This window comes from Saccopteryx bilineata, chromosome 2 (genome assembly GCF_036850765.1).
Source record: "Saccopteryx bilineata isolate mSacBil1 chromosome 2, mSacBil1_pri_phased_curated, whole genome shotgun sequence".
NCBI classification, from domain to species: Eukaryota; Metazoa; Chordata; class Mammalia; order Chiroptera; family Emballonuridae; genus Saccopteryx; species Saccopteryx bilineata.
In genome coordinates, this window is record NC_089491.1 from 220,676,115 (window position 1) to 220,696,846 (window position 20,732).

General features: G+C 49.0%; 1 protein-coding gene across 10 annotated transcripts in view; it reads right to left on the bottom strand.

The window, feature by feature from the left end:
- Positions 1-1,882: 1,882 nt before the first annotated feature.
- Positions 1,883-20,732, bottom strand: part of AGPAT3 (1-acylglycerol-3-phosphate O-acyltransferase 3) — an 88,161-nt gene continuing 69,311 nt past the window's right edge. For all 10 annotated transcript variants that reach the window (XM_066259255.1, XM_066259254.1, XM_066259256.1 and 7 more), the window contains 8 exons: positions 16,979-17,205; positions 15,610-15,779; positions 14,847-15,008; positions 13,777-13,930; positions 13,166-13,268; positions 8,969-9,044; positions 4,519-4,717; positions 1,883-4,204 (listed from right to left, as the gene is read on the bottom strand). In XM_066259255.1, coding sequence (XP_066115352.1) covers positions 4,116-4,204; positions 4,519-4,717; positions 8,969-9,044; positions 13,166-13,268; positions 13,777-13,930; positions 14,847-15,008; positions 15,610-15,779; positions 16,979-17,156 — 1,131 coding nt within the window. In that variant the 5' untranslated portion in view covers positions 17,157-17,205 and the 3' untranslated portion in view covers positions 1,883-4,115. The remainder of the gene's footprint in view (positions 4,205-4,518; positions 4,718-8,968; positions 9,045-13,165; positions 13,269-13,776; positions 13,931-14,846; positions 15,009-15,609; positions 15,780-16,978; positions 17,206-20,732) is intronic.

Consider the following 20,732-nt stretch of genomic DNA (forward strand, 5'->3'; position numbering starts at 1 on the left):
TGTTCTCTAATTTCCCGAGTGGTTTGTGCAAAGGCCACCACCATTTTCACTGAATTAGCTAGCGGCAAATGCTTGTGCTAAAACTGAATTCACATGTGTCCACCCACTCAATCGAGCAGAACACAATGTGACATCTTTCACCCCAAAACTGTCCATTTTTGTGTCCTAGCCCTGATATGCAAGAATGGGAAACCCAAATGTTCGCATGCACCCTGGCAGCCCCAAGCAGGGTTTGGGACAGAGCCTGGCCCAATCCAAGTGGGTGGTATGGCCAGGAGTGTGTGTGAGGGGGGTCACCCAGGCCTGGGCGCTTGGAGTGACTGGCCTTTGCTTTGGGACCTAACTCACTAGACAGAAGGGCAGGCACATAGGCCAGGGACGTGCTGTCTCTGAGGAGAAGGCGGGGGGGGGGGGCACTGCAGGCCCACTGTTTCAACCCTAAGCCTGGTTAAACGGCAGGAGGGTTGGAAGCCACATCACACCATTGAACGCTAAGTGTTGCATGCTGGGGGAAGCATGCACTACTGGTGAGAAATTCGCAGCATGAGTTCATACTCAGGGTTGAACAATTCAGCTGAAAATCAGCCAGGCTGAAAAGATTGTATTTGGCTTATCCTATAGGTGTCTCGGGCAGAGACAAAGCAACATGCAGAGAGTTACTCATTCTTGATCCCAAATCTGACACTATCAGTAGTCACATGGGTGTGGACGGCCTACAGACAGCTCTCAAATGGCATGACCGCACCCACTGCTTTTCTGCAGACCTACATCACGCTCAGTAACTGAGTTAGTGTAAGGAAGGTTCTCCTGCCTCAGTGCACATGGCAGAGACAGGAACAGATAAGGTAGATTCAGAATGGATGTGACCACACCTGCATTTTTTAACAAGAAAGTGCTGTGTACATTGTTGCTTTGTTATTATTTAGAGGTTTCTATATTCAGAGCTCATTGCTTCAACCAGATCCTGTGCTTCTTGAGGATGGGGACTATAGAGCACCTCAAATAGGGCCTTGCCTCTAATATGCTGTCACCGTGTACTGGACGACCAGTGCCACTTCTTCCTCTGGGTTAAAACTCTCATTGGTGGGTAGCTATTTCAAACTCTCCACAGGGCCTCAGTCTGGAGAAAAAGAGCATTCATAAAAGGTGTATGTAAAGAGAGCATTTACAAAGCTATGACCTGCTTTCCCTCTGGTCAGCCAAGCCTTTCCCCAGCATCTGCTCACTTGAAAACAGTGGGCACAGTTGCTACTTCAATGCTATCAGAGATCCCAAAGAGAGAAGCCAGAAAGTCCCCAGATGCTGGTAGCTGCTAGAGTCACCGTGGATATATCACGGTGGGGACCAAAGAACTGCAGCCTTCACCCCAGCTAGAAACATGGGGAAGGCTCACAAGCCAAACTCCACGCATGGTGCAGGGCCAGGATACATAGGTGGAAGATGACAAAGGACTCAGAACCTGGCGCCTGGCAGTGGGACCTTGGCCTGAGCTGAGACACATGTGGACAGTGACCCCCCAGCGGGAGCAGGGGCTGGCTTGGGAGGCACACGGCCAATACCAGAGCCTGCCCTCAGCAGGGATAGCAGATACCTCCCAGCCCTTGACTGAGCTGAGACCCAGTGCAGAGGGCGCCCTGGATGCCTAGTCACACCAGCACTTGCAACCAGCACAGCCTGTCCCGACGCTCAGCCTGAATGGGACGTGACAATGTCAGCAACAGATGGAGCTCAGCAGTGGGTGTAAAGGCAAAGAATGAAGAACTATTCTGCAATTTATTAATTTAATATAAAAAATTAAAAGAGCTCCCTTCCCTCTTTCTTTCTGAAGTGAATAAAAAAAATCCACCCTCTCAAAAAAAAAAAAAAAAAAATAGCCTGAACGTTCATAGTATAGTTTTTATTGCTGCCGAAAGGCTCGGGTGTTCATGCACGAGCTGATCCGTGTAAAGTTGGAAGGAATCACTGAGATTTTAAACTGATACCCTGGTCTCGGTCTCCATTTATGGAGGATTCTGCACCACTCCTCACTGACTTGATATAGAATCACACATTACGTATTACTTCCAAGGGGAAGGAACTTGTCTGAGAAACCAGGACTATTAACTAAGTGGCAAAAGATCTAAATTTGCATTTTCTGGGTAATGGATCTGTCTGGTAGTACCTTGAGGATGTTTTAAGTATTAATGACTCAGCAAATGACACAGATGAACACACATGAAGACAAATCAACTCTAGAGTGGCCACTTGCCCCAGAGGAGGAGCAGGGGTGTGCTTTAGGACCAAGGCAAGCATGCATAGTCTGAAATAAAAAGCATTTTAAGCTATTTTGTTTTAACCCTTCAGCCTCACAAGGAATTGTATCCATTCACCCTCACAGAACTGAGGTGCACTTCTCTGCGTCTGCCCCTTCGTCATGGTCACCAAACCTAAAATTCAGCAGGGTGTCACTGTTAGAATAATTTATGTTATCCCAATAAATCTTCCCAAAACTCATTCTTAGGGCCAATACATAATTATTTTTCCAATTAGTTTCTAAATTTTTTTCATACCTCTAAATTCTTTACATACTTCTTTGCTCTGTTTGTTTTTCTATAAAATTCAACCTGCTTCTACTCAGAATGCTGGTTACAGTGTATCAGAGACAACACCCATTATTTTCCTTTCCCTTGCTAAAAAAAAAAAAGACGAGGGGAATGTGACTTTAGAAAACCAACTTGAAAGTTGAAGGAGAAAGTCCGGTGCAGGCAGGTCTTGCAGTGGAATGACGGAGCTGAGCCCCTTGGGAGGCAGAACACGGGAGGCCCTTGTCCCTGCAGCTTCCAGCCTGGCCAAGGGTGCACTCAACACCCCTCAGTTTGTGGAACAAACACCTCCCCTTGGGCCATGCTGGAAAGGATGCTGAGAGAACATAAGCCAAGCACAGGTGGTTGAGACCCTCTGGAGACGCTCCACTGGACACCTGTGGTTATGGGTGCCATGGGTCAAGAGGCTGCCCACCCAGTCAGAGGCTGGCCCTCCACAGGGACACTTGTGCCTGCTTGGGGCAGGAAGGGTAGCACAGAAGAGAGGAAGGCTCACCTCCCCTAGTTTTCATCAGGGAGTTGAGACCCATAAACAAATCAACTGTAAAAATACAATCTCTATAAGCCAATGAGCTCAGTGTTAACAGTCTCCAACCACTTTTAGAAGACAGATTGGATAGTGGCATTGCTTTTTAAGAAGCATTCACAGGTCCTCGGGGCTGCAGGGCAGAGGTCACCTTCTGGCACACTCAGCAAGCACCTCTGTGCTTTGCCTGCCCCCTCAGCTGCAGGGTGCTGGGGGAGAGAGCACCACCCCAGCGTGGCTGCACAGTCTGGTGGCCGCAGGGAGAAAGGGACAGAGGAGCTGTGGGTGCAAGAAGAGCTCTACATTTCATGGATTTCTCAGGTATAGGTAGGAAATGGATTTCCCCAGGGTTAGGTAGGAAACTGGCAGAGCAGTTGCCTGCAACCAGCCCAGTGTGGGGCGCCCAATCCATTTGACATCCAGTGTGTGCTTATCACCCAGCGAACTTTCTCCATGTAACCCTCATGCCCACTGGCTCCCCACACACACTGTCTGGAAGTAAAGGTGCTGGACACCTTGGGGGCCAGAGATCCCATGACATCCATTTCCAGGAGGACTAGGGAAGAGTTGTGAAGAAAGTTTGTTTGGAGGTGCAGTGGAAGAGGCGAGGGGCCCGGGCAAGTTCCCGAAATCAGATAAAAACAGAAACGGGACCTAGGTTTAAGAAGAGAAAGCATCGGAGGCTCTCTAGCCGGCAGAGTCCTTGAGAGATGACACTGGGTGAGACCTGGTGTCCCAGGAGCCACCTCCCCAGGGCAGATGCCACCCTCCGTGCCCGGTCCCCCATGGTGATGGGGGTCCCTGCAGTGCGCTGCGGCTGTCTCCATCTGGCAGGCCTTCCAATTTCTTTACTCTTGGCTCAAGTTTATTGGTTAATATTAGTCACCAGTTAATAAGAAAAATAGTTTCTAAGTGTCTTTTTTTCCTCTCTGTATGTGTTGTTCTGTTTTTAATTGAGTTAATAAGATACCACCACCAGGTTATGTGTGTTCAATCACAGCCATTAATTATTCCTTTTTCTTAAATTCTTGGTTTCCGTAGCTGGAGCCTTTTTCTATTTCAGTTACTCCTATTAGTCGGCGGACTCCAAAGGAAGCTTTAAAACAGGAGAAAGGTGAGGTTAGATGAATCAACTGGGAAAATCATTATTGGGGGGCCCATAGGCATTGCAGGCAGGCCCACTCCCCTCCTCCCTCTGCCCTGCGCATGCCCAGTCAACCTTTCCCTATGGAGTAGATGGCTTCTGCAGAAGAGTGGCGAGAGCCCACTTTCTGAGGCCCATGAGGCTTTGTTTGGATCCTGGCTCCTTGACACCTCCCAGGGCGCTGTGATCGTCTCGAGGCCTGGACACCTCAGCTGGCACACGGCAGACCCCCAACCTTGAGCTGTGTGATCATTCACATTCCTTACCTGCCCCGACAAAGCCCAGGAAGGTCAGGATTAGTAGAGGAGATCCACTTGCAAAGACACCCAGGACAAAGCTGAACAGAGGAGACAGGAGAACCGTGGCCCAGAAGAGGAAATTCAGGAGCGTCCATGGCCGTCGGGCAGGTTTGAACTGCTCCCCTGGGAACACGCCCTTCTGGTTATACATCTCCTGCAAGGCATCCTGTGAGAGTCCACAAGAGAGTGGTATTTACATGCTGTCTTCTTAACACAAGGGAGAGTGTTGGCAGTGAAACATGGCTCAAACTGTAAAGTGGGGACTTTAGCCTGGCCACTCACAGTAGTCCCTTCTTTCTCAGAACCTTAGTTTCTGCACTTGAGAAATGGGGAGAGTGTATGAAATGAACTGTAAGGCCCTTTGGCAATACCGTGGTCTGTTTCTATATCATGACTAGAGCTAATAGGTAATAATAACCAAAGATGTACAGTGGCATGGTTCTCGGAAGCGCCCAGTCTGGTGACTGTGGGCTCTTTGCATCTTTTCTGGCTGGGGGCAGTGGGGCTGCAAGCAATCCAGAACCACTGCTCACATAATAGGAAGAAAAAGGGTATCTCATGTTCAGCTGGGGGACATAAGCCAGGCAGGCTCTTTGAAGCACAACTTAGAGAAATTTCACAAAGGAAAACAGCCTTCCACCACCAGTGGAATACATCTCTAATAGAAATGTTCCCATACGCACTCATCCCACTAGGAACAGCAAAGTGGGACGCAAGCTAATATTCACAGATAGGGACGGAGTATCAGCAGATGGCAAAACACCATGCAGTATCTAAAAGGGGTGAATTCAATTCATTTATGTCACTGCCGACAGATATAAAAAATAATGGTGACTGAAAAAAAGGAAAAAAAATAGAAGAATATCACAGTTTGGTGTCCTTAGTGTGAGTTAAAATATAAGTGACACACAAAATAATTGAAAATGTTATGTTATATATTTCAATGTTACAGAAAAACATAGCCAATAATATAAAAATACCCAAATAAATTAGTTATGTCAAAACATGTCCTTTGCTGCATTGGCATCAGATTATTTTAGGAAGGGAACCTTCTAAGAGAGGAGGCCCTGTGCCCCTTCACCTGCAGAAGTCACCATAATCCTGACTTGGGATTTAAACTCTCATGCATGGTTTACACTCCCACATGCATGTGTCCTAACAATAACATGTGGTATGCTTGCATGTTTTGCACATACTGCAACCTGCTTTTCTCACACTATTCTCTCTGATTCAGATATATTGATAATATGTAGTTTATTTCATTGAATCACAGCAAATGAATATATAATGCAATGTATCTATTTTCTAACAATGTACTTTTAGGTTATTTCTCATTTCCTACTGGACAAATAACTGTTGATTACAACTGTCACTTTGTTTACACAGAATTCCAAACTTTCAAAACCTGAAGGAGATTCAGAGACACATTCTCCTTTGTCACCTGAAGCATAAAAGGTCTATGTGCCTGCCTGATGCACATGCTCAGTTTCTTTTTCATTTAGGTTTTCTTCTGGAGAGTTATATTGTCCTTGAAATTACATGGGGTTTTTTTTGTTGTTGTTGTTTTTTGTATTTTTCTGAAGCTGGAAACGGGGACAGTCCGACAGACTCCCACATGCGCCCGACGGGGAGCCACCCGGCACGCCCACCAGGGGGCGACGCGCTGCCCACCAGGGGGCGTTGCTCTGTCGCGACCAGAGCCACTCTAGCGCCTGGGGCAGAGGCCAAGGAGGCATCCCCAGCGCCCGGGCCATCTTTGCTCCAATGGAGCCTTGTCTGCGGGAGGGGAAGAGAGAGACAGAGAGGAAGGAGAGGGGGAGGGGTGGAGAAGCAGATGGGCACTTCTCCTGTGTGCCCTGGCCAGGAATCGAACCCGGGACTTCTACACGCCAGGCCGACGCTCTACCACTGAACCAACCGGCCAGGGCCGAAATTACATGTTTTATCTAAGCTTTCAAATGTGTGAGCTCAAAGCTAGTCACACTGCTCTCACATTATTTTCACTCCCCACTCTGGTTGGGTTGCCGTTTTTAGTCCTATTAATGCCATCACTCTTTTTTACTAGAAAGCCCAAGACTTTCTATTTTATAATAGTTTTAAAGGAAAAGCTTTTGGTGTAGGTGGCTTCTTTTGTAGCTTTGCTTTCTGTTAAATAATCTGTGTTATTTTTATTTTTTTCTTTGTTCTACTCTCTGGGTTTATTCTCTTTTGTATATACATGTATATGCTTGTATGATGCATGTATATGTGAATGTATATGTGTGATTATTAAGAGGATAAGACGTGTAAGACTTTAGAAGAGATTCTGATACATGGTAAGAGATATATCCACTGTTAACCTCATGGTCATTCACTTTTGGATAGTGTGTCTTTTCTCTCTGGAGATTCTAAGATCTCTCTTTGTCTTTGGTGTTTTGCAATTTCATTGCCAAGCAGAGGTGAATTTTTTTTTTTTTTGTATTTTTGTATTTTTCTGAAGCTGGAAACGGGGAGAGACAGTCAGACAGACTACCGCATGCGCCCGACCGGGATCCACCCGGCATACCCACCAGGGGGCGATGCTCTGCCCCTCCGGGGCATCGCTCTGCTGTGACCAGAGCCACTCTAGCGCCTGGGGCAGAGGCCAAGGAGCCATCCCCAGCGCCTGGGCCATCTTTGCTCCAATGGAGCCTCGGCTGCGGGAGGGGAAGAGAGAGACAGAGAGGAAGGAGAGGGGGAGGGGTGGAGAAGCAGATGGGCGCTTCTCCTGTGTGCCCTGGCTGGGAATCGAACCCGGATCCCCCGCACGCCAGGCCGACGCTCTACCACTGAGCCAACCGGCCAGGGGCAATGACTAGATTTCTAATGCCTAAAATTCTACTTGGTTTTTCTCAAATCTGACTAGATTTTTCTATAGGTCTTGTTCTTTTCAGTTCCTTCTTCCGTGTTTAATCATTTCAAAAATACTGATTTTACTCTCTGTCCGATAGTTCCATTAGCTGAGGCTTCACCTTTTCTTTCTGTGTGTTTTGCCTTGACAGATTTCCCATGAGGAAATCTTGGGAAGCTTAGGTTTGGAGTCATAGTCTTCCAGTTTTGCATATGCTTATCCCAGGAACTCCAGAAATATTTGCCTGGGACCACATTTGATGTTAGTAGCTTGTCTTTGTCCTTGATCTATGTTGTTGGTAAAATTCAAATGCCAAACCCATTTGCAGTCAGGCTTGTGGTTGTGACTTGCCCGGGGGACCTTTTTGAGGCCAAGAGGAAAGCTGCAAAGTCACTTCCCTGGCAGGTGTTTGGCTCACCTTTCTGAGGGGACCACTCTCAGAGGGTTCCAGCTGCATGAAGGGTTTCTGGTTCTAACCTCTGCCTTGAATGAGCTCAAACCCTTGCCTTTGGTTCCTAGGTCGGCATTCAAACCCAAGTCCTCAGGAGAAGGGGAGCAGCAACTCTACGAGGAGGGTATGGCAGTGTCGACCTGCAGGCTTGCCACAGGTTCTCAGTCCTGGCTCCTTTTTCTGATCCCTAGAGCTTTCCCTTATTTTCTTGCAAGCTTGTCAATGCATTTAAAAGGATATTTGTGATATACTAAAAGGATTTTCTGATTGTCTAAGCCTCCCTCAATGCAAAAAAACCCCCACAAAAATCTAGTGTCCTATATGTTTGTATCTATAACATAAACCAGAATTAAGAGTCAGGGGTGAGGTGACTATGGGGAAATGGTGGTGGGGCTGGCTGTGACTATAAGAATCTTTTTTATCATCTTTACTGCTCATAAAAATTAGGGGATATTTTTTTTTTTCCACTGCATCGTGACTATTCTTTTTTTTTTAAAATTTATTTATTTATTCATTTTAGAGAGGAGAGGGAGAGACAGAGAGAGAGAGAGAGGAGAGACAGAGAGAGAGAAGGGGGGGAGGAGCAGGAAGCATCAACTCCCCTATGTGCCTTGACCAGGCAAGCCCAGGGTTTCGAACCGGCGACCTCAGCACTTCCAGGTCGACGCTTTATCCCACTGCGCCACCACAGGTCAGGCAAAATTAGGGGATATTTTATTGCTTCATATTCATTTTGAAATATCCCCTAATTTTTGTGAGCAGTATATATTGTGTTACTTTTTGTAAGCCATATATGTACACATATGTACAACTGTTATATATCTACAACTTTTTTATATGAAGAAATGAAACAAACGTGATCAAATATTAATGTTATCTGCCATGGTTACCTAAGCACTGTTTCCTTATACTTTTCTCTGGTTTGTTAATTTCTCAGAAGTTAAGAAAAATTAAAGAAAAAGGATTAGCAAGAAATATTTGAGAACTGCATAGCAGTCCCAATGCCGGAGGAAGTCAACAGGCCAGCTGCCTGCCCCATCAGCGAGCTGCCCCTCTGGAAGCTCCCCGAGACCCAGGGGACAGCTGCATGCGGTTACCTTCTCCTGGTACAGCTTATGAAGCCATTGAGCTGCTTCCATTTCATCCAGCGGGATTGCTTCCAGAGGAAATCTCCTGTTTTATGAAGAAGATTGAAAGCAAAGTAAATAATGAGATGAGAGGAAACAGAATATGGGGGGAAACCTGTGCATCGAGGTAACCTGCTGGCCTGCTTTTGCTAAGCAATCTCACTCTCAATTTCCAAAAAACACAAACTTCAAAGGAACTTCTCACTGGGCATTCCCCCAGATGTGACCTGAGGCTCTGCAGGACCACCAGGCTGGTGATGTACAGAGGGCCAAGGTGAGTCTATGTTCATGGGATAGGGGAAGTATTTCACAAGGGACCCCCATGAGCAGTACAATGAGCAGACCATGCCCCTAGTTCCTCTGTGAAGGGTGATCATTTATTAGCTTAAGCGGGAGTTTTGGGTCTTTCTTTATAGTTTACTCTTTGTAAATAATCATGACTCAGAGTCTTTCATAAGGCAAAGTAGATTATGTATTTCACAAATGAAATCTACTTGCCTCAAATATGAAAAGCAATAGAGATTTAGAACTTTAATCTCAATTAACGAACAGCTGACCGGCTAGGACACTAACTTATTTATAAGCCTAATCACCAGCTGGATTACTAGCCCCATGAGTAGAAGCATATACCTGGTAAGAATAGCAGAACAAGAACCAGTTTCCATGGCAGCTGTCATACCTCCAATTCACCAGCGCACACACGAGCCATAATAACTAATCAGTGGGACAGAGGTTGTCATCATATGGGCCTGGCTGTCCACCTCAGAGGGGCCCACAGTTAAAAGAGAAGAACCAGGAGAAGTGTCCACAGCTGGATCTCCATGTCTTAAGATATCTCTAACTTTTGCTCCAAAATTGAGTGTTTCAGTTTATGTGGGTTATGCCTAAGGATCTTTGCCATATTTGAAATGAAAACTGGGACTTCATAGACACACACACTATTAGACCACTAGCAGACATCGGAGCCTCTGGGAGACTCCACTGCATGCTCAAAGGACTTGAAGGTACACAACCCCCTAGTAAACAAAAACAATTTAACCTTATGGACCCCAGCAGGTATTGGGATCCTCCAGGAGGGCCCCGGACAACACCTTAAGAACTAGTGCTTGAAGGATTTGCCACAGGTACCATTTTAGTAAGAAATGAAGTTTAGAAGGGGTTTATCTACAAAGAGATGGCTCCCTAAAGGTTTTAAACTCACTCAACTGTTCTCCCTGATTTTAAATATAGTGTACATGCCACATACAGGTTCTGTGTATGTCTGTTAGATGCACTAAGAAATACATAAAATAAGAATTTAAATCAAGACAAAAATAAATACATACATGAGCATCTATCTCCTGGACTTGACTCAAGCCACTTTAAGGACATGGCCAGCATGAGCACAGGAGAGTCTCAGACCACCGTGGCCAAAGCCTTTGGTCTTGGCCAGTTACAGGCCCTCAGGCAGTTCACCAGCAGGGGCATAGAATGAGGCAAAGCCCTCCCGGGCTGTGATAGCCTGGGCTTTTTGGATGACGGGTATGTTTTAGACTCACTAGACTTCTGCTTTTGCTCAAAATCCAAATGGTAAGTGACAAAACACAGTAAGTTGAGGCTTTTAGAAGTCTAAGACTATATCTATTAATATAAGATTAGGTGAAATACAGACCCATGTTTTCTGCAACAAAAGGAGAAATGAAGAGACGAAAGCACAAGTGCTCCCCAGCTGGAGCTGGTATCCATGCAGAGGTGCAGGGCAGCTGGGGGCTGGCCATGGGCATTGACCTCAAGCTGGACCCAGCGGCCTTTTCCACCTCCACCACCTGCCGGCTCTGACCCCAGGCACCTGAGGGTCTCTGACCAAGACCCACTGATTACTACCCAGGACAAGAGGGATATGAGGATGACAGACCAGCAAGGGCTTGACACAAAGCCCACACCACTGCTGTCACTGTCCTGGACCACACCATATGTTCTCACCGGGGCCACAGCTGGGGGAAAGGCTGACCCAGCTTTCCCACTCCAGCTGTCCGGACCATCCAGGCCCTGAGAGATCACCTAGTCCCTTGTGGTCCACACTGTGTCAGTCCACCACCCAGGGTTCTAAGGAGGGGTGGGGACTCTGGGTTCTCCCAGTCCCAGGGTAGAGTAAGAGACTGTAGCTACTTTGAGCCAGTCCACTGTAGACTTTATAAGGAAAAACCCATTTAGCTTGTTATTTATGTTCACAAAATTATTCCTGGAAATTTCCAATAGGGTGGCCAGAACTGAGTAGTATTTTTTAAAAAAACATGGACTGGCTCAAGCTCTCCAGACTGCAATGGAGAGGGCCTGTCCGAGCCTTTGCCAGTCACATTGACCAGGACGGTCACTAATATATAAGTTGCTGGGGATCGGATGGCAGATAAGGGTGCTAATGCAGGGGCAGTTCTATGTGACTTATACATGGCCAGGGAAGAGCCTGCCTCCCTGGGCACATCTGACTGACGTGGGAGACTGGCAACTTCCACCAGGATGATCTAGACAGGAGACAGCCCCATTAATTCCCGGCTGGGGTTCTGTCTTGAGCTGGAATCAAAGCTACACACCATTTTTGTAGTAGAGCGGTCCCCAGACTGTCTTAAGTGAAAAAGAGTTTTTGAGGTGGATTATCTTCTCTTTATAAGCCAGAGAAACTTGGAGAGTCAAAGTGCGGCAGGAGTGATCCAGCCACCACTCAGGTGTAACTCTCCTGGTCACTGACCATGACCGTGTGCTACAGAAATGAAGGTCGCTGTCTCTGTGAGGTCCTGCCTGTACCTCAGAACCAAGCCTCAGGCTCTGCAGTGAACACCTGGAGACCTCATGCCTGTCTCTTCTCACTGGCACCAGGAAACCACTCGGGAAGAAACCTAAAACAGACTCTCCCTCTGACTCTTTCTTTCAGACACAGATCCCTTAAATTCTGGGGCTGAAACTGCCAGTGCCAACAGAAGTCACAAAAATGCTACTTCAAGCCAGAATTTTTGGTAGGAGAACCTGTACTGCCAGCCTCTGAACAGATCTGGGCTCTACCCCAAGGAGAAAGGTCAGCTCCCTGCGTCCACCAGGCCACATGACTGCGGGCCCCAGGAAACTACTGACCCCGCAGGATGTGAGCAAGGCCAGGGGAGCAAACCATGTGTGTCCCAAGGAGGTGGGAGGGAGGGTGGTAGATGGCCTCTCAGTTCTGGCCTGACAACTTCCCCTAAGGGAAAACACAAAATTGGGACAAAATGAGGGTCACCTTTGTATTTGCCCTTTGTCTTGCTCCACCAGAGGAGCCCTAGGGCACAGCTGCCTGGGAGGAGCCCTGGACTTATTTAGGTCCTGGGGCAGGACTTCAGACCTGAAGGGGCCACCCTTTCCCTCCAACAAGGTACCAGCAAATGCCTGTCACACACTCGGTTTTCTGGGGTCCCTCTACCTGCCCAGCCAATCCCTGCCTCTTGCTTTGCATACAGTAAGCACTCACTACATGCTCACTGCATAATTAATAGACATCGTTTCTGATAACCTGAGGATGTTTTAAGAGCTGCACAGGGCCCTGCCTCGGACTGAGTTCCCCTTCTTGGGTTCTCAGAGTTCCTATGGCTGCTGAGCAGTTCTTCACAGACCAGTTCCCTGTCTCTCCAGCAGGACAACCCTGAACACATGACTTTGCGGCCAGCAAAGTGGAACCGGCAGGGCTCAGCCCCAGGGTTGCCAGGAGCAGGTGGCCATGTGGGACTGAGGCCAGCCATTCTCTCTGGGACTGTCTCTGAGCCTCACACCCAACTTGTCACACACCATGAAAAGGGGACCATGGAGCCTCCCTTGGGCTAGGACAGCTGTCTTTGTCTTGCCTGTGGAAATCCTAATCCCTTTGCAAGTTTTAGTTCAGCCTCTTTCAAAAAGCTTTTGTGCTCCCATCAGCGGGAGGGAGTCATGCTTCCCTGGACCATTCAGAACATTCATCCTTCACCCCCACACCTACTCATTCACTTCGGGCGATGGCCACTGGTTCCCATGTCTGTCTGCCATGGGTCTGCCCATCTTAGATGGTACAATTTTGGCCACTTCCACATGGGGGCAGCTCGGGAGGTGGAGGGGCCACATATCAGGGCTGGGACAGCACCAGGAGAGGACACTGGGCAGGATGGGGTGTCCACGGGGCCCTGAGCTCACCTCACACACATGTCTGCCTCGTACTTCTTCCCATAGAGGATCCCCAGCAAAGATGGGTTCTTGTTTCCCCGGAAATTCAGTGTGACATCGTAGACGGCTGCAACTGTGAGGCCAGGGTACAGGAGTGAGCCAGGCCACCACCCCTTGTTCCTCACCCCATGCAGGACCCAGCAGGGTTTTCACACGGGTCATTTTTTCTTTGCCGATTCTTGTCTTTTTAGTTGCATGTTTCACTGATTTGCACCTATTGTACTTACTGACAAATGTGCGTTTAAATCCGCTCTCTGGCTGCCTTCCATTTGTCCTGTCTGTTCTCTGACCCTTTCTTTCATCTTGTCTCCTTTTGGGTTAGCCAGATATGTATATCTTTTCCTTTATAAGGTTTTCAGTTACATATTTTTTTAATCATTTTAGTTATTTTCCATTAACTAGCATTTTATCACCTCGAAAATGATACAGGAATCTTACATGTTCACTTCATTTACTTAATTCTCCCTTTTCTGTCCTGTTTTTAACATGTAATTCACTCATCTAGTTTTGGACCATTTTTTGCTTCACCCAGAGCCCGGAGGACCAGTGGTGCCCACCACCTCGGCAGCAGGGGCTCTTACCTGTACCACGCAGGCACTGGACTGCGGTGGTGAAGCCCTTGGTACGAGGCAGCAGGTGGTACTTGAGGACAGGTAGCCCCTTGGAAGCGGCCACCTCCATGCTGACACGGTGCTTCTTCTCCGTGAAGCGTGTGCCCTCACAGTACAGGAGAAACTAAGACACGAACACAGGAACACAGGCTCGGACATGTCCCACTCATGGGAGAACTTGACTGGTGACAAAAATGCTTGCTGCTCAATTTGTAGAAATGACAGTGCCACTCTAGTGCCAAGCATGTGGCATCCTTCGAAACATTATTTCATTTTAGGGCTGTGATCTGTTCTCCAGCCACACTAATTCCCTCACCAAACAGTGAACAGCATTGCACTTATCCCCAAAGAATGCAATAGAGAACTTTCCAGAAAGGAGGAAATGTGGAGCTCCCTGGGCAGCAGCCTCCTGGCTGGAGTGTAAAATATATGAGGTGGAAATGCTAAGTAAGTAAGAAGCCAGCTCTCTAAGGACTGTCAGAGACCAGAATAAAGGAGCAGGAAGAGAAACAGGAGATTTGAACCAACTGACACTGTTGATTCCAGGTGGGTGTCCACAAATTCATCTGAGGGGCTTGAAAACCCACCCAAATCCCACAGACCCTAGCTGCTGTTATAGGCAGGTGTCAGGTGCCCTGTGACTCTTCTCATGAAAGATGAACTCGCGCAGATCTGTGGTCACTAGGGTTCGCTCTGGAATCACCTCTGAGGAAGACCATCCCTCTGAGGACCGCCCTGTGGGGGTGGCTCCTCAGCCTGGCACCGGCTGGGCAACCACTCATCTCTCCAGGGAACCCCACTCTGCTGAGGAGGGCCACTGTACAGGGAGGCCCCCCACTTCCTCCCACTCCCTTCTGGCTCTGGCTCGCAACTGGGGCAGTGGGAAGCAGGTGCACTCCAGGCCCTGCTGTGAACCAGGTGCTCGGAGCCTCCTGCTGGCCTAGCCTCCCCACTCGTGACTCAGGTCACGTTTATGTGTCTGAGGTGAAGCCCGGCCCGCACAGCCACCCGCGCCAGAGCACATGTGCGTGCAGACTCACCCACATATATTCGGGGTAGTCGGCCAAGCATCTCAGCCCTTCAATGACGGTGTCCCGGTCTTCCTCCCACTTCCTCTTGCAGAACACAATCTCCAGGAAGTACCACGTCCAGCCAATAAGGGGCACGAACAGCAGCTCCCTCTTGGCCAGGACTTTGGAGCTCTGGAGGGAGGAGTGGAGCAGGGAGGAATAAAGCAGGACTGGTGTGGTGGGGGGTGACTGCACTGTCCACAGCGGCACCCTGACACCAACTGGCTGGGAGACACTGACACTGAGTGTGATGCTGCTGGGATCAGTGTGGCCTGAGGGCGCTGATGTGGCTTCCTACACATGAGGAAACCAAGGCGTGGGCCTGGCAGAGAAAGGGTGTCCAGGATGCAGCTGCCTGGAGAGTCCACAGGGCCGGCCTTCCTGAGGAGGGTGGAGACACCATCCATGGGTGCTCATTTTAGTGGGACCCCTTGGCTTGGCTCAGGATGCTTGCGTTGCACTGGGGTGCTGACATCGCCCAGGAAGCTCTGGGGACTCACAGGATAATACGTAATGCTTATGAGAAGAAAGGCAGGAACAGCCTCAGGAGAGCCCTGGGACAGCTGAGCATAGCCTGCCGTCCGAAGCACCGTAGGTCAGCCGTGCACCCGGACATCTAGCTCAGGGGACCAGGAGGGGAAAAAATCAGACCCCAGAGAACCATGCCAGCACCTCCCCGGGGGCCCCCATGTTGCTAACCCCCACACCCTCCCAAGACCCCCACATCACTCACCCCCAGCACACCAAACCGCTCACACATGGTCCACCCACAGAGGAAGTCTATCTCAAAGTTGTGATTGAGGATGATGACCACGTGCTCTTTCCCTAAGTGATCCACTGTGTCCTGGTCGGTGAAGAGAGTGCACTCCGTGCAGGACCACCACTCCAGCAGCATGACCAGCTCTGTGGACACACAGGGAGGGATGTCAGTAAGTGCCTGCCGCGCTCTGGGCCAGGCCCCCCCTCCAGGCAGGAAGCACAGGCCAGGACCCAGCTCTGATGTGGGAGGGGCTTTTCGAGTATTTAACCCAGACCAGGCTTTTCTGCCAAAAATGACTTTTGGTGGTTTACATTTAATAAAATAAGTGTTCCTAATTTATAATTACCTTCTCTAAGCAAAAGTCAGGGAAAAGACACATGAAACTTTTAGGAAGTAGCCAAAGAAACAGGAAAACCAGCATTTTAGATGGTTATCTTTTCCTCATGTTCAGTTATAACTCCCATACATGCTGTGGCTTTGTGAACGATCACACATTTCACCCATGGAATAGCAGGGGGTAGTAGCTGCGCCGGAGCCGCTGCCAGCCAGTGTCACCCCACCACGGCCAGGTATCCTGAGATGGGCGACCTCGCACACCCAGAAGCACAGCGCTGAGGCTCAGGCTCGCCACAGCACAGCCCTGGTCTTTTTGTGCTGGACCCCAATATATCCTTTCTGCAGGGACACTGGTGGAGGCCAGAGAATGCTGATGGGGCAGGCCAGCCCAGTGCGTAGAGACTGTTTCCCCATTTATAGAAAGAAGATACTAGTGGCTTCCTCACAGGGCTACTAGAAGGACAGCACATGATATATTGATATATATATATTTTTTAAGTTAAATTTAATGAGATGTTATTGATCAATAAGCATGTGATATTAACACCATTGACAGATAAGATTGGTTTCACATGCACAAACACAAAGACAGAAGCACATAAGGTAACAGACATACATGTCTACACAGTTGTTTGGTTAAGAGAGATGAAGGTCCTTTTCTTTCAGGGAGAGACAAGTGAAGTGACAGCCACCTGAGAGAGGGGTGTTTCACAACACTCTGGCATGGGATGACCGGGGACAGTGAGATAGGAATGGCCATGGATGGCAGCTGGGAGGGCTGCTAAAGGGGGATTCATGATTGTTTCCAAATCCCACAGCACTGTGCTAAACACATAAAACTGCCACCTCTGCAGGTCCCAATGGGCAGGTGCTGGAATGTCACATGGCTCACCCTAATGACGAGTTTGGGGTTAAGCACTTTTCTGCACATCCCCTGCATGGAGTAACCCACTGGCCCTCCAATGCGCCCTCCACCAGATAAGCTTCCAGCGCCGGCAGTACTTACGGCTCCAGAGTGAGTAGGCAAGGCGGCAGTTCAGCCGGCGGTACAGCTGCTTATTCATGGGCCAGAGGACAAGTGTGCACAGCTGGATGAAGTTGATGACCAGCCCGCTCACCACAAAGACAAACCCGATGAGGAGGTGCACGATGAACTGGGTCTTCAGGTAGGCGAGCAGGCCCATGGTCGCTACTCAGTAGCGAGTGCAAGGTCCTTCACTGAGAACAGCTGTCCTGGAAGGACAGAGACAGCAGTCGGGAGGTGTGCCAGGACTCAGGGACCAGAGCTGCAGGCAGGAGAGAAACCTTCGGTCCCCATACCTGAGCCCCAGCTCTGCAGCACCCAAGGGTGAGGAGCTCACCCACGGCAGACTCAGGAGCTTCCCTTCTGCAGGTGAACAATACAGGGCCCCTGGGGATCTGACACATGTCACTTATCCACACACCATGCATGCTCACACTACACACACACCATGCCATGTACACACATGTGAACCACGCACATACACTCATGCATATAAGGAAAGAAGAAAAGACTAGAAGAAATGTACCCAAATATTTAATAGTGATTATCTCTAGGTAAAGGTTACATTATGAGTAATTTTTTAGCACTTTATTTAAGATTAAAATTGAACATTAAATCTCTATAACACATAACCGTAACTGCCTTTTAATTCCCAGGTTGTGTGCACTTTTTTTTTTTTAAGCTAAAAGGCTTGTTTTGGTTCCTAACACAAAAGTAGTAACTCTCCCAAGAACTTAACTAGTTTTTCTCCCCTTTTCTAACATGCATTTCCTAGTTCCAAAGGTGAAGCCAGAGCTCACATTTCATGTTTGTACCTGTTCTGGGAGCTGCCTGACAATTTCCCCGGTGAGGAGAGAAACACGGGGAAGCTGTAATCCAAACCCCTCCCCCAACCACCAGTTCAGAGCTGGCATGTGACAGCACTGTGGCCACCCTGCTGTGAGCCCTGCAGACCTGGTCCTCTGGGCTGGGGCTGTGCGCCCTGGAGACAGCTGCACAAGCTCCCTCGGCTCTCCAGGGCGGCTCTGCTGCACTCTGTGAGCTGAGCACACGCCCCCCCCCCCCGCCCCGACTTGATATTCCTATGCCCAGAGAACAAACCAACTATACCAGAAATTGCCGTGTGATTTTCGAAGCCAAGTCATAAAAGGGTCCCTGCATGACTGGGTCAGGGGAAGCAGCTGCCATGGGAGGACAGTAGAGCAGGGGGTCCCAAACATGGAGGGGGCCACCATGAAAGCTGACCCTCCAGGCTTAGTCAAGCCTTCAGATGCCCACAGCCTGTGAGCACCTGACCCACGCAGCTGGTTGTGCCTGAACTGATAACCACGAGAAACTGAGGGTCATGAAGGTGCAGTGTTGTCTTACACCACTGTATTGGGGTCATATGCTACACAGCATCAAAAAACAAATTCATTACTCAAACAATTAGTGTAACTAATACACTACTCTGATTGCCAAGGAAAAAACCATAATGGACATCAAGGACACTCCTTAGGATGTGTGACTACACTCTGGGGCCACTGCAAACACTTTCCATGCATTAGCGCCTGGTCTTCCACACAGCCTGTGAGTTGACACCACTATTGCCCCTAGTTGACAGGTGAGCAAACAGAAGCACAGACAGGTCAAATGATGTGTTCAGGGTCACATAGTGAGCAGCAGCAGGGCCAGATTCCAACCCAGGCACTGAGACCTGAGTCCACGTTCCTTCTGTGGGACCCTCCGTGGGGCAAGGCCCTCTGTAAAGCGGAGTCTCAAACACGCAGCCAGTTCCAGGCCCAAACCAACTTCTTGGTGGCACTAGCAATAACAGCTCTGATCAAATCTGACGTTGCTGCCCATCATCTGGCACACAGCCTGGTACCTGGCAGGTTCTGTACTCCAAAGCTCCAGGAGACCGGCTTTACCCCCACCCCACTATCCCGGTTCAGGCACATGAAATATCTATAAAAATATATCAGCTAAAAACAAACAAACAAACAAACAAATAAAAACATATCAGCTGCCACTGTGGGGGCCAGAATAACCAGGGTCCCCCAAAGCCAGCTCCAAGACTGGCATATCAGCTATCCCAGTCCAACAACAGATTTGCAGACTCTGATGTTAAAGTCAGCTTCATCGAGGTACAATTCATGTACACTTCAGATGCACTCACTGAGTGCACAGTGTGATGACACCTGTCAAACCTTTGCTGCAGTCAAGATAAAGTCATCATCCCTCCCAGTCATCCCAACCCCAGCCCCTGGCAGCACCACTCGGCTTTCTGATGCCAGATTGATCTTCCTTTTCTACAGCTTCATGGAAACCGAGTCACACGGCATCTGCCTGGTAGGCTCAACATGAAGCCGAGGCTCAGCCCTGCTGCAGCGGCACAGGCAGTGCAGCCTCTAACCACAGTCACCATCTTCCCTTCCGTCCATCCCCCTGCTGGTTGGTATCAGTATCTGCAGCCTTTCGTGTAGGCCACCCCACCGGCGTGCAAACAGGCTTTTGCTCTGGAATCCAGGTAACTTCCATCTGGGGTTGGGAAGAGGTCAGTGCCTGGTCTGGCCCCTGAATCTGGTCTAGAAAGTCCATCCACAGAAGCCGCAGAGAGCCACGCCACCCTCTTGGTACAAGTTTCTCTCTCCCATCTGGATTGCGGGGGGTCTCAGGTTCAGTGACCTCCATGGCCCAAGCCCCTGTGGCCACGTGGGAGCCTTGATTAGGGATGGGGGTGTGGTGTGGGGCTGGCCTGGAGCTTAGTAATGGCTGCCAGCCTTCTGGGTGACCCACATTCACCACCAGGAGCAAGTGGAAACCAGACTTGGTAACAGCTTCTTCCACATGTGACTACCGCTGCCATGTGGCAACAGGCAAACTGAGAAGAAAGATAAACCACCTGAGATGGTGCTGCCCACTGTCTGCTGGGTTCCCCGGAATCTGGGAGTGAGCCTGGCTGTGGGCTCTTGCGGCAGCCATCCCTCTTCCCACATGTGTTCCTGCTGTTGACCACTTGCCTGGGTTGTCAATGCCCAAGGTGGGGTCTTTGACCTCAGTGCTCCTCCCTGTCCTAAGGAACATCAGCCAGCTACAGTTTAAGAGGCCTGCCCACACCATAAGAGCACCCAGTGCCAGACTCATGCTTGGTCATCACTGCCTTTGGGCCCACCACCTGGCCTTGCTTGGCCAGACCACCTGGACAACATGCCAACTTCTTGGACCTCTGACAACAGCAGGCCCCCCAGCCTCCTCCTGAGAGAAGGATGATAGTATGAAGACGCCCTATTCCCTACCCAGCCCCCTTGCCCCACCAAGGCCTGCAGGCTGGCAGAGCAGGGAAGTGTCAGGAAGGGGTTCAACTCAGAGGCCCCCAAGAGTGCTAGCTTGTGTATCCCTTAAAATGATTTTTAATGTAACAACACGAATACGATGCTTCAAAAATACAGCAACACAGATGCAACCGTCCCCATCTGCTAGTGTGAGCTTTTAGAAAAAATGCAACATGTTCTAGAATAAAAGAATACATTCAACACAAACTATGAAGCCCAGTGAAACAGTCATGCAAGTTTCCTTCTTCTACCCCCTTCTCACCACCCCAAGGGAAAACCACTATTATTCCTTAAAGTTTTATACCCTAGGCAAGATGTTGTCATACCTTATTTTTTTTAACTTTAATCTTCTGTGATTTGCCTTTTATTCAATCCTGTTCTTTTTCTTTATTTTTTATTTTACAGTGATTGATTTTAGGGGG